Genomic DNA, 12,983 nt, shown 5'->3' with positions numbered 1-12,983 from the left:
GGTGAGAAACGAGGCGAGCTTACCAACCGAGAACACCAGTGAACCCCTCGGGGGTTCGCGGTGGAACGTACTTGTTACCTCCTCGTGTTGGTCTACGCGTACTCGCGCCATGTCGGTACACGCTGTACACGCGCGCCTGCGATATCCAATACTCGTCCTGTTCACGGTGGAACGTCCCAAATATTCCCGTAATCCTGGGACGACGCGCCTTCCACGTAATGCGGCAAATTTCCGAATATATCCGGGCTTCATCCAACGATTACCCGAAATTTCCCTCGACCCCGGAAGATTTCCAGGAGACGTGAAATGATCGCGACATGTTCCGGAGATGTTCCGGCCAGATGGAATTAGGGGCTCGCGACGATCGTCGCTTCTGTCGTTGAACATCCCCTACCTGCTGGTCAGAATTTGGTTCGCGTTAAAGAGAGTAGCGTGATAACTGGGTCAGAAAATCCCACCAGCTGTTTCGTAGGACGACTTCAGATTGCGAGTCCCTAGCGAATCTACTCATCCGAGGTCGTTACGAAGCCATCAACGTCAAGTTGGAACACAATGCGTGGGTACGTTACGAGCACTGAGATCGGGAGAGTACCCAGGGAAAATGACACGCGTCGAAGTGATGAGTTATCGCCGAGTGCACGCCAACGGCCGAGAACTTGCAGATGCAAGCCCGATGTTCCGGCCTGATGGAGTTAGGGGCTCGCGACGATCGTCGCTTCTGATGTTGAACATCGAGTTTACGAGCTGCCATCTCGTACATTGGACGTAAAGTGTTTGTTGACTGGATAACGCCTCGGCTTGACCACTGCGCCGCGCTCTGTCTCCTACTATCTGGGATTAGACAATGAAACGCAATTCGCAGCTCCACGCCGTCCCTCCGGGGCTCTGAAATGTCAAACGCGGACAGGCGCTTTCAAATTGTGCCCTGGCAAAAAACTCGAAGTGACACCCGAAACGGTCCAATATTTCTGCTCCTATAAAACCGAGTCGAGGCAGGACCGGGTCTTTTTCTCTATTTATTCATCCTATTCGTCAATAAACTTCACAGAGTGCAAACTACATTCGCACGTGTTCATATGAGTAAGAGATTCTAGACTTCACTTAATGGTTAGCTTAACAGAGAATGTGCCCAAAGGCATTGTAGCATTTTAGCTAGATATTTATTCATCCTAATCGCCAATAAACTTCACAGTGCAAAGTGCAATGTGACATTTTTTCCGTTGGAAGGAATAATTTTACCAGCCTTTTCCTCTCTTTTTTTTTCACGTTTCCAAGAGGAGCAGTCACGTCCGGGACATTTTTCCTGAAAATCAATTTATCCCGTCCAGGCTCGTCACGCAAAACGAAATTACTAAAGAAAATTCAATGGTGGATCCTAGTGTGCTTCTGCCGGATTAAAAAGACTAAAAAGGGCAATTAAAAGCACGGAAGAGAGAATGACACGGTGAGATCGGATCGCGATCACGGGCGTCGAAATTGATTCGCGCAATTCCTCTCCCGGAATTCCAATCGAGTTATCGTAATTTTTCAATTAAGATCTAATTCTTCCCTGCGCATGAAATGACGACTTTCCTGAACACTGTTGACAAGCTAAGTAAGCATTGACGATTATATAGTTGATTACCAGCAAATTAGTGAACTGTGTGAAGTTTACCTGTCCCTTTCTCTAAAATGTCGTCCAATTAATCCAAAAATTCTCCACCACTCATTTATTCCTCATATATTGTTATCGATTATATGGTACCTGTTTATCAAAATGAATTATCCATTATCTTATCTGAACGTTCGGGGTTCGATTATAATTTTTATTGATTAAAAACGACGCTAGACCGTGGCCTCGGACATCGAACCTAAGTTGTGATAAACGGCTCGGCCTGGCCTGGTATTAGCCTAGGAAAATTGATGCCCCGATACGAGATAAATCCGATATCAAAGTGCAAAGCAGCTGCGAGAGAATCGATTTTACGATGTATCATAATGTTGGGGTTGTTCCCGCAGACCGCCACCCTGCTGGGTGTTCCATGCCGAACAACGAGCTTCTAAGCGGCTCCCAGCTTGCAGATATTATCACCCAAAACGGGAGGTCAAGGGGTGGCTGGGGCTTAACTTAATCCTATTATCTTGCTGTTCTGCAAATTATCTCCTGAAATGAACTTTTGTTGTTGCAGTGTACAACCGACCACTGGCCGAGCACCTGTGTAGTGAGACTTCTGGCCACTTTAGGAGATTGCTCACCCTCATCGTTACGGTAATTAGCATTTGAATTTCTTGCACGTAACCCCGGTGTGAAGTAATTTCCCTACTTTGCTTTCGACCGAGTCATTTCCCCGTAAGCGGTTCACTTTTGCCACTGAAATGATAAGTTCAGGATTTTTTTTTTCAAATTGATCGTATCGACCTTCGATGCTTATAGGATCTGAATCGAATAAACTTCGGAGTATGTCAATTTAGCCTGAAATAAATTCTTCCTACAATTAATTAGGTGAGATTTAAGAGGGGTTCATTTGCTATTTAATGATACTCTTGCCGACGTATGTATTTATATCGACAGCTGTGTCGAATTATATAGGATATTGTACTAAATGGCATATTCCACCTGTCCTTTTCGTACAATAATTATAAAGAAATCGAAGTAAAACTCCAGAAATTTCCTGAATTCATGGTTTTTGATTCCCTGATTGACTGGAGAGGGATTTCCTGCGCAATCTGTGATTTCCATGTCAACTGAATTTTCACTCCGAGACCTCGTATTACTATCATTTCAATACCCTTAAAACAAAAAGTGTCTTATTCGAGTCGACTGATTTGAGGGGGGTTTCACTTCACCTTAAAGCATTCTGCTGAATTAATCTTCAACTTATTACATTATTCCCCTAAAATAGAGGTTTTTATCCAGACTATAAGCCTAATTTCATGCACGGTACACAATCTTTTTTCGTCCCTTGAATGCTAATCGCAGCTTGCCCATCGATTTTGATCCCTAAAAATGACGAAAGAGGTTTTCATCAGTTCTCGGTCGGTAATCAAAGCCGAATGAGTGAAAACATGCCGACTTCTCCGTGGTCTGGCACGTCAGCACCGACGGAATAAAGTTCCGCAGCGACGAACTTTGCCATTCCACGACCGGCAACTAACTGAATTAGTATATCTGAAAAATTGGAAAAGTTTCAACCCCGTCTTATACTTTCAGAGTCGAGGCTTTTATCCGTTTGGAACGAGCCCTCGATTTCCCCTGCATTACTCCCGACCCACATTTCAAAACTGTAATCCATCCTGAGTACATCGCAGTTATGAAGAATCTGCAGGATGGGACTTAATCGTTGTAATAGATCGAGGGAAAAATGAATTTCCTCTACGCGTGGCGATATAGTTGCCGTCCAACCCAATTTCATTTTTTGTTTAATATGTCTCCTTGGTTCTAGCCTGGGATAAACAAAGAAATTTTTGTTTTTAAAAATGAAATTTCATGAGTTTCGCGTTCTTCCTCAGAGCCCCCAATAATCACCTGCTGAAGATTCAAATGATTCGGTACACTCAATTTGGAGAAAAGTTATAAATATTTTTACGTTTTATATATATAGAATGACCCTTTCATATCGCCTTAAAAAAAATAAACCGTTCATTGGGAACTTTCAAAATTCTGCCGACAGTATTCTGTAAATTTGTTTCATTCAACGTTTTCAATTTCTTTTAATTACCCTAAATCGTTTTTTTTATATTTCCAATGAGTTTAAAATTTTCAGTACCAAAAAGCTGTATTTTTTAATATCCATGTCCATCGTTCGTTAATTGCACAGCGTGTAAATACGATGGCGGACATGAATGCCTCCCCTGCAGGTACGGCATCGCCTGTGCAGGATGGGAGGGCATTGATGTCTCCCAGTGTACACATTCCGCAGAATGAATTTTGCGCCTCTCACAGATTATCAATTTACTTTCATATCGGCTCAGTTTACTTCATTATTTTCCAATAGCCAGCTTTTCCTTTGTTTTCCGATCTCCCTTTGTTAATGCAATCTATTAATTTTTATTGCTTGTTGAGGCAAAATGTTCGCGGATGCGATAACATTTTACGTCCTCTGAAACGCGCTCATTCAATTGCGTTACTCTGCTTCGATTACACCCTCGTCAACTGGCCTCTCCTTTTTTAGTACAAATTTGAAATATCGCTTCACGTTTTCACTGGCGAGCGTTTCATTCTCCGGCCATAAATTTATTTCCGTTGAGGAATACCGATACTGAATACTAAATACTGATAGTATTGATGAATTTTACTTTCTCGACCTCGATTAAACTTCTCAGCGCCTTTCCTATCATCTTAAATCGTAGCAATCGACCATCGGGGAGAAGAATTTAAAGAAAGTCTGGGAGACAATCGCCCGAGAGAACCAACGAGACGGGTTCCGATTTCTCTCGTAGCAGTCCTTCGCGGTGGACAAGTAAAACTTCCTAAAGTGGCTCTTCGGAGGGTCAGAATCGTTGAGCCCCGAGTACACAGAGACCTGAAGCCGGAAAAGCGAAGACGAGAATGTACACCCTGAAAAGAGATAAAAGGGAGCCATCTATACGTTGTTTGTTACGATCTCGCTCTGCCTCGAAGTCGTTTAGTTGTTTTACCGCGTTTACCCATTGTGTACTCCCCAGAGACCCGGCTCGCTTCTTCGTTAAGAGATCCACGTATAGGACATCGTTTCTTCCCTAACACTATTTTCCGATTCAACTTACGCTCCTAAGGACACTCTTTGGATGTTCGATAACATAGGCGGATGTTACCTTTCGCACGGATCTTATCACCCTTCTCAGCAGTCTTTAAGATGATATGAACGGCGCTGAAAAATTTAATCGACGGCGAAACCTTGTCCCGACACAAAGTTCCAACACTTAGCAGTCCGACGAGCGACGTTTTGTCACGGCACAACACTCGCGACGCGTGTCACACGTGTAGCACATCAAACAAGGGACGTCTCCGGCATTCAGTCATTGTTAGGCACACCATAGAGTTCCCTCTTAGGGTAGGGTCCTCGAGCAGAGGGTTCCCTGGAAAACCTGTTCTCACGGACCAACTCGCGTAACAATGGGCTAGGACGGAGACAATCGGATTCGAGATGACGGTCCATTAAGGCTCCGTGCACACCATAAGCACGGCCCGCGGACTCCGGTTCATTGCTGCAGTGTCCCTTCTCTCCAGCTTTTCATCCTCTGTTCCCCTCGAGAGCCGGAGGAGGGTGAGCGCGATTGCTTAATAACTGCGAGTCATTAAGATAGAGACATCTTATCCCGAAGAAGAGATTCACGCCCTGAGGATGATTCCCGTCCGGCTGGATGAGGATGCGCAGGACCAGCTCTGACGGATGAGAAGTTCTGCCCGGAGGCGTTCAACGGCTTTTCATGAGCACAACCAGATCACGTTTCAGGTGTAGTACGTGCTATGAATCGTCTCAATCAGTCTTGACACGATGCAAAGCTTGGAAATTATTGAAATACAATTGCGGGAAACGCGACCCTGCGAGGTACTTGAACGACTTCCTGCACTGCAAAGTGTACATGGACGCATTTCGGAGATTCTAAGAGCACGGAAAAGAACGTATCACTAGGTGGGATGGTTACGTGCCAAACAATTTCGCTTCTAGCTGAAAAAAAATCATTCACATCTGTTGGAAGTTAAAAGTGTCTTATGCGCTTCTATGCCGAAACGATGGAAGTACAAGGTCTCGGAGTGAAAATTTAATTGACCTGGAAATTACAGATGACTCAGGGGTCCCTCTGCAACCAATTAGGGCCCCAGACAGCATGAATCCAGAGGATTTCTGGAGTTTTACTCCGATTTCTTTATAATTATTGTACGAAAACGACAGGTTGGAGTATGCCACTTAGTGCAATACCCAATATAATTTGGCACAGTTGTCAATATAAAAACAAAAAGAAAGTTCTTTTTTAAAAAACGACGGTCATTAGAACTTGTTCCCTTCCTCTTTCATCAGAAAATCGTAACACCTGTGTCGTTTTCTTCCAATAATTGAGTGGTGTGTTTGCTTTTCTTTATTTTTTTCGAAATAAACATTAGAATTATGCCAAGCAGGGAGTCAGAGATGCCGAATCGGACGTGGACCCAGAACGTGCAAGAGAGGCAGCGGAGATGCTCTACGATGCCGGTGAGTTTGAATAATTATCACTTTTGTATATTTATATCAAGTCGTAACAATTAACTTGTTCTACTTATAGCCTAACGATTTTGGTATCATCGATGCCTTCATCATTTTTATATTTTCTTTAATGATGAAAAAATGTCTAAACGAATACGAATTTTTTAACAATGTACATAACGACCTTGACTCTAAACAAAATACCATTTTCAGGCGAAGGCAAACTGGGGACCGATGAAGAAGTCTTCAACAGAATTTTGGCCCATGACAGCTTCAATCAGTTGAGACTCGTGTTCGAGGAGTACAAATCAGTCAGCGGGAGAACAATTGAACAATCATTGCGAGACGAAGTCAGCGGAGAACTCAAGGACGCCATGTCGGCCATTGGTACTTAAAACATTATTTTTATTCCCTCAGACGGAATTCAGATCCAAAAGATTTTGTCATCGCCTAATTAAAACTTACTTCAATTTAATGTAATGAGAGCGACACGCATACCCATTTCGTCCCGCCATATTTGACTGTTAGCGATATGTTCTATTTATTATGAAAACGATTTGCATTCCTTGTTTTTTAGTTGAATGCGTGCAAAGCACCCCGGCATTTTTTGCAAAGAGGTTGCACAAAGCCATGGCTGGTGCAGGAACTGATGATCAAACACTGATTCGCATCATTGTCAGCCGTGCAGAAATTGATCTTGGTAACATCAAAGAAGAATACGAGCGCATATACGACAAAACTCTTGAATCCGCTGTTAAGGTAGGGCTGCGATATTGTCGCGATATTGCAATTATACAATATTCTTAGAAGTCTTGCTAGTAATCCATAATGTAATTGTAATGTTTTTCATGATGTTACTTTTATATTTTTTCAGAATGAAACTTCTGGTGACTACAAACGCGCTCTGGTAGCATTAATCGGAGGACCTTAAAGATAAGAAGACAATTCAATATAAACGTTGGAAATATTTTATTCACAATGAATTACATGTAGTTAGCTTCGTTGTGCCGAAAATGAGAGGCATGATCTCTACATAAGCTTCACTATATATGTATAAGTACAATACCTATAACTCACTAGTATTTTAATGCAACAAATGTGGGTACCGAGAAGTTCTGAATTTTTATTCTGCCTGTATTTCTTGAATTAAGTGGCACTGAGAGAAACACAAGTACAAGTATAAACTATTAATAGTAAGAGGAAACTAAATGTATCTGATGTATGCGAAAAAGGACATGCACGTCTACGTATAAAACACTCGTAAGAATGATAAGTAAAGGCTTCATGAATTTTTAAACTGTTTCTCTTTTACTATGAATTTATTCAATTATGCTTATCGCTTGCACATTTGTAAGGTCATTGTATACTACTTTGAAACTCAAATAATTTACGATATTATTGGAATATCAAATTGGAAGATTTTAAAAGACCGTGGGAACTTTGCGAAATAATGATATTGATTTTGAAACCGTGAAGTGATGATACTGCACACGTTAGTCGTGCCTCATTACAGAATCAACTTCCGTCAGCACAGCATGAGTTAATTTCGCATTCAAAAGTAGTGATAGTATTATCAGCAATAGTCATCCTGAAACAGTACCGTTTACAATTAAACTAAAAAACGTAGCGATAAGGGAAACAACTAATTTTGGTGATAAATGCCCTTATCGTACCAATAGTGCTCACATGATGGATCATTTCGTTGTTTAATGTTGCAGAAATTCTCTGATAAACATTTAAAGGTCAAATCGCAATGACTCGTTTTTAATTTCTATTCAACTCATTTTAACATTCTAAATACAAATATTCATGTTACAACGTTTCGTTTCGTCAACTTTAGTGCGTCATTCGCAAATTTTCCTCCTTCGTTCATTACGTAAATGTATTGCCAATAAATGCCTTTATCACAAATATTAAAGAAAATTGAGGTGAGTGCAGAAGCGGCTTACGTATGATAATTAACCACCGAAGATATCACAAAGAATTGTTAATAAGACGTTTAAAAACTTGCCTTTTCCGTATTTTAAATATTACGTTCATAGATAATCCTGGGAACGGACGTATAAACAACTAGTGCAGTGAGTTCCGGATTCAGATATTGCCATAATGTCGGTTTGCTTCGAACAGTTCAACACTCGACTCTTATTGAAGCGCTTTTCCATCATTATTCTGATATTCCTAGGATTTTTTCATTCATCAACAGCACAACGTATGTATTCCTTCTGTTCACTCGTTGCATACATTAGATTGCAACATTAACCCTTTGCATTTTCCTTTTTTGGCCTTTTTCGCCCGGACGAACCAGCAACTCGGAACGATTTTCCGCATACTTGGTAAATTTCATCCAGCTGACTTAAAATGATTTCACATACGTTATTGTACATATATAATACAATAATATAATACATACGTCTTGTTGCCGATCGGGTATTCGCATCAAACCAAATCGAGAGTCACCTCTCGAATGCAAAGGGTTAATTTAATAACAATGCGTTCTTCACATTCGCGAAGTGGTAAAACTATTGTCCCGTGGTAAGTGAGTATTTTTTAAACTAATTTTCAATTCAAATATACATTTTTGTACAGAGAGTGACGAATGGTCGCGTCCGGAAGAATGCATACGAACTTGTAAAAGCGACCAACCGCCTAAAACTTGTTACTACCACTTCAGACTCGAATATTATACATCTTATGGCAGGTAAGTCATAATATTATGTAGGCCCTACATTTTTCATGAATTTATGTTTGTGCTAGTAACTATGTCGGTAGAATATTGAGCCTAGTCATGTCGCACTTTAAACCAAGTAATTATATTCACATCCCAGACCATAATTTATATATGTATGTACGGAATATGATACAATAAAATGAATTGTTCATTGTATGTAAACATTTTTCCAGAGCTTGTGAACTATGTTCATCTAACGTAACAAATCAACTTACCTCTATACCTTGGTGTCAATGTGTAGAAGGTGATGGAATTGAGAAAACAATATTTTCCATTAATAGGATGCTTCCTGGCCCAAGTATCCAGGTCTGTAAACCGTTTTATATTATTATTGATTGTCAATTTTCAAAGTAATATAAGTAGATATTAGATGGCTACAAACAGTAATCAAAGGTGTTTACGTAGGTTTGTCTACATGACAATATCATCATCGACGTTGAAAACGACATCGAAGGCGTTGAAGTTACTCTGCATTGGCACGGACTTTTTCAAAATGGCTTCCAATACTATGACGGTGTACCCCAATTAACGCAGTGCCCAATAACTTCCCGTACGACATTCAGGTAACGTGAAATTTTCATCTCAAATATCGAGTTGACCTCCACTAAAAATTGAGAAAGCTTGCTTCAGAGAAGATTCCAAATTCCAAGCACTCTTATAGGGAGTATGATACTTTCTTCAGGCATTTTGCTTTACATTATTGTCGAACAACTACGTAATTGCAAGTGGTTTTTCAAGGTACCAATTCACCGCACAAAATGCAGGTACTCACTTTTATCACTCCCATGTGGCGGTGCATAAAATCGATGGGCAGTACGGAAGTTTAATCATACGAGAACCAGTAAGCGAAGATCCACATGGCTCTTTATTCGACTTTGATCTTCCGACACACGTCATTGTCTTGAGCGATTATATGCATTATTTGTCAATGGAAAAGCTTCCCGGACTGTTTCGTAATCCTCAATTTCGAGGACAATCTCCTGACGACATATTGATCAATGGTCGTGGAAGGTTCATGGTGAGTATTAAGGTGATGATAAATACGTACAATGGCGGACATGATTGCCTCCCCTGCAGATACGGCATCGCCTGTGCAGGATGGGACGGCATTGATGTCTCCCAGTGCACGTAAAGTGTAATATATACGTACCAAAAAGTCAACGTATTTATAAAACTTTTCTCTCTCTGTGAAGCATTGAAAATAGAGTGGTGAGTGCCCTGAAGCCGTATCTAACAGGATATTGTAGACAGTCGTTTACACGGGCCTTCGTCGTGTTGGCAAAAATAATTTCTTCTGAGATTTTGCTTCCTTTTTAAGTGGCTGATTATCGTACTTATATTTATCTTTTCTCTCCAGGATCCAAACACAAATACTACGACCACAACTCCAGTAGAAGTATTCCAAGTAAAACCTGGAAAAAGGTATCGATTCCGAGTTATCAACTCCTTCAGTACAGTTTGTTTAGCGGAGTTTGCAGTCGAAGGGCACACTTTGCAATTAATTGCTCAAGACGGAGAAAATGTTGAGCCGCGGCTTGTAAATACTATAATCACAGGATCTGGTGAGCGATATTTTATCTTAATTTGTTTGCTTTCTTCGGGTCCATTTGAACCCGAACTGAATTTCTTTATTATATTTTTTATTATATACTTATTATATCAACTAATTTTCGTTTAAATTAGGTGAACGGGTTGACTTCATCCTAACTGCCAATCAAACTACTACAGCCTACTGGATTCAAGTACGTGGACTCGGTGAATGCCAAGAAAAACGTGTTGGTCAACTTGCGATTTTGACATACTCAGCAAATGTCCAAATGCCAAATAGTCCACCGCCGGGATATTTTCAAGGCTTATCTCAAGGCATAGTGAGTATGATCAATTTACCAAAAATATTTCTAATAATTCGAAAATTACATGCCCTACGCATTCAGCATATACTATCATATGTATTTAGTAACACGCCTTACTCACGAAATGCGAGAATTCATCCTCATGATAAATATTAAAAAATTAACTGCAACGAAATATTTTAACGTTTCAGCTGTATAACCCATTAGATAGTGAATGTAACACGGAACAACAAGGTTCCATCTGCTATAATCAATTACGTGCTGCAAATGAAGTAGATAAGGAATATTATAAAGTGGAACCGGATTATCGATTCGCTTTACCATTTGCTATTTATTCTTATAATTCAACTCAAAATACTTTCTTCCGAGGCAATAATTACAAGCAATTCTTCGGTAGATACTTTCTCTTCTTTATTACGTAAAGTTACTTTAAGAAAAAAGGTAATAATCCATTTTGTTTACAGTTGCTGTTTCTAACGATATTGTTACATCTACAGTTGACGGTATCAGTTATCAATCACCTCCTGGGCCCCCTATTTCTCAACATGTTCAAACGCCGATTTGTAATCGCAACAAGTTACCTGAAAATTGTTCAGATCCGTGTAATTGCTTTCATGTACTTCCCGTAAAGTTAAACTCTATGGTCGAGGTGATTATTTATGACCAAGGTGAGTGCCAACGAGAATGCATGCGTTGATATACTTTAAGGTGAAGTGAAACCCCCCTCAAATTAGTCGACTCGAATAAGACTAATTATGCTATTTAGTACAATACTCAATATAATTCGACACAGCTGTCAATATAAAAACGAACATCGGCAACGTAGGTATTTAGAAAAACCTTTTTTACCGACGTCGACCAAGTTCCTCGACGTGTTTCACTTCACCTTAATGTGTGTCCTTTCGAAGAAAATATTATAATTGCATCGTTATAGATCCACAGCCTGACTTGTATCATCCATTTCATCTTCATGGATACGCGTTTAAAGTCTTCGATGTTGGTCGCTTTACGGATGGCAGAAAAATTAGTAAAAATGACATCAACAGCGTAATACAGCGACATGTAAAAAAACTAAAATCCAACGGATATCATCGGCCTTCTGGAAAAGATACAGTTGTGGTTCCTAATGGTGGCTGGGTCATCTTTCGATTTAAGGCTGATAATCCAGGTAAACAATGTATTTCTATTTCGAAAAATGATTCACGTTGCAATTGCATTGTTTCTTGGTGGTACCTTACAAATCGCTACTGTATTTGTATTTCTATCACATGAGCCAGCCAAAACGCAAAATATTTATTTCTGTGTAACCGTAGCTCTATACATGCACTGAGAAAGACAATTAGTTGACTGAAACAATTATATATTGTTGCCTGAATCATACATTACTTTATTGAGAACAAAATTATATTGTTGATTTAAACGAATTTTGTTGCATGTAATTTAGTTATTAGTTTTCTCTTTAACCACTTTACTCTACACTGTTGTCCTCATTGTTAAGGTTTAAATGTATCGTCTCTTGATTTCCAGGATGGTGGTTTTATCATTGTCATTTCACATGGCATACGGCCGTTGGTATGGACTTGGCATTTCAAGTAGGTGAAGCACATGATCTTCCTCCAGTCCCAAGAGGGTTTCCAAGATGTAACAATTTCCAGCCACCACCTATGTTTGGTTCTGATTATTAAAATACAAATACAAATATAATAAAAATTCAACATAGAATAACCAATGCCTTCCCCTGCGGTATCGCGCGTGGCGCAAAGAAATGAGTTTCTGTCCTGAAAACATCAGAAGTTTACTTACATTGTTTGCTCATTTTAAGGTGATATGAAAGTGTGATATATACGTACCAAAAAGTCAACATATTTATAAAACGTTTCTCCAAATTGGGTGCACCGAATAATCCGAAACATTAACACGTGATTATGAAAGCCCTAAAGTATAACGCGCTGCTCATGAAATTTCATTTTTCGACCAAAAAATCCTTACAAAAAATACCTTCCTTACATTCTTTCTTTTTTTATAACAATATAGTTCTCGTTCCTCCTTGTAACGTACATGGTATACCTCATTACTCTTTACATTAAGCAACTAAAATAATATAGAAATTGTCGTTTGCCTCTCTATACTCTTTGCTAGACATTTATATTTTGATTCGNAGACATTTATATTTTAATTCGGATATTCGCCGCTACGCGCGCATCTTTCTCGCAAGCACAGTTGATGTCCAGATTGAATATAAGGTCTCCGTGCCGTATG

At 39.9% G+C, this 12,983-nt stretch overlaps 2 protein-coding genes across 5 annotated transcripts in view; both read left to right on the top strand.

Annotated features, from left to right (window-relative positions):
* Positions 1-7,440, top strand: part of LOC105698295 (annexin B10) — a 37,430-nt gene extending 29,990 nt beyond the window's left edge. For 2 of the 3 annotated variants that reach the window (XM_012422419.2, XM_023434103.1), the window contains exons 5-9: positions 2,169-2,248; positions 6,065-6,152; positions 6,357-6,530; positions 6,721-6,902; positions 7,018-7,440. In XM_012422419.2, the coding sequence (XP_012277842.1) occupies positions 2,169-2,248; positions 6,065-6,152; positions 6,357-6,530; positions 6,721-6,902; positions 7,018-7,074 (581 nt within the window). In that variant the 3' untranslated portion in view covers positions 7,075-7,440. The remainder of the gene's footprint in view (positions 1-2,168; positions 2,249-6,064; positions 6,153-6,356; positions 6,531-6,720; positions 6,903-7,017) is intronic. The other variant, XM_012422420.2, reaches the window with a different exon arrangement.
* Positions 7,441-8,178: 738 nt separating this feature from the next.
* LOC105698294 (laccase) lies at positions 8,179-12,449 on the top strand. 2 transcript variants are annotated; one of them, XM_012422418.2, is made up of 11 exons: positions 8,179-8,352; positions 8,730-8,841; positions 9,045-9,177; positions 9,277-9,434; positions 9,610-9,889; positions 10,229-10,433; positions 10,555-10,739; positions 10,916-11,117; positions 11,222-11,392; positions 11,659-11,892; positions 12,252-12,449. In XM_012422418.2, the coding sequence occupies exons 1-11, from the start codon at positions 8,250-8,252 to the stop codon at positions 12,407-12,409; spliced, it is 1,941 nt and encodes a 646-aa protein (XP_012277841.1). In that variant the 5' UTR covers positions 8,179-8,249; the 3' UTR covers positions 12,410-12,449. The 2 variants fall into 2 exon arrangements, with proteins under 2 accessions (XP_012277841.1, XP_012277840.1); XM_012422417.2 differs by having other exon boundaries at positions 8,181-8,352; positions 11,189-11,392.
* Positions 12,450-12,983: the final 534 nt, after the last annotated feature.

Source organism: Orussus abietinus, unplaced genomic scaffold (assembly GCF_000612105.2).
Source record: "Orussus abietinus isolate OABI.00-Male unplaced genomic scaffold, Oabi_2.0 scaffold14, whole genome shotgun sequence".
NCBI lineage: Eukaryota > Metazoa > Arthropoda > Insecta > Hymenoptera > Orussidae > Orussus > Orussus abietinus.
This window is presented reverse-complemented; position numbering and strand designations above follow the sequence as displayed.

What these genes read in the sequence shown, in the direction of transcription:
- LOC105698294 (XM_012422417.2), top strand. Translation starts at nt 8,250, where the DNA reads ATGTCGGTTTGCTTCGAACAGTTCAACACTCGACTCTTATTGAAGCGC. An exon ending in TATTATACATCTTATGGCAG is followed by an intron (nt 8,842 to 9,044) that starts GTAAGTCATAAT and finishes ACATTTTTCCAG; the next exon opens with AGCTTGTGAACTATGTTCAT. An exon ending in GGTGATTATTTATGACCAAG is followed by an intron (nt 11,393 to 11,658) that starts GTGAGTGCCAAC and finishes GCATCGTTATAG; the next exon opens with ATCCACAGCCTGACTTGTAT.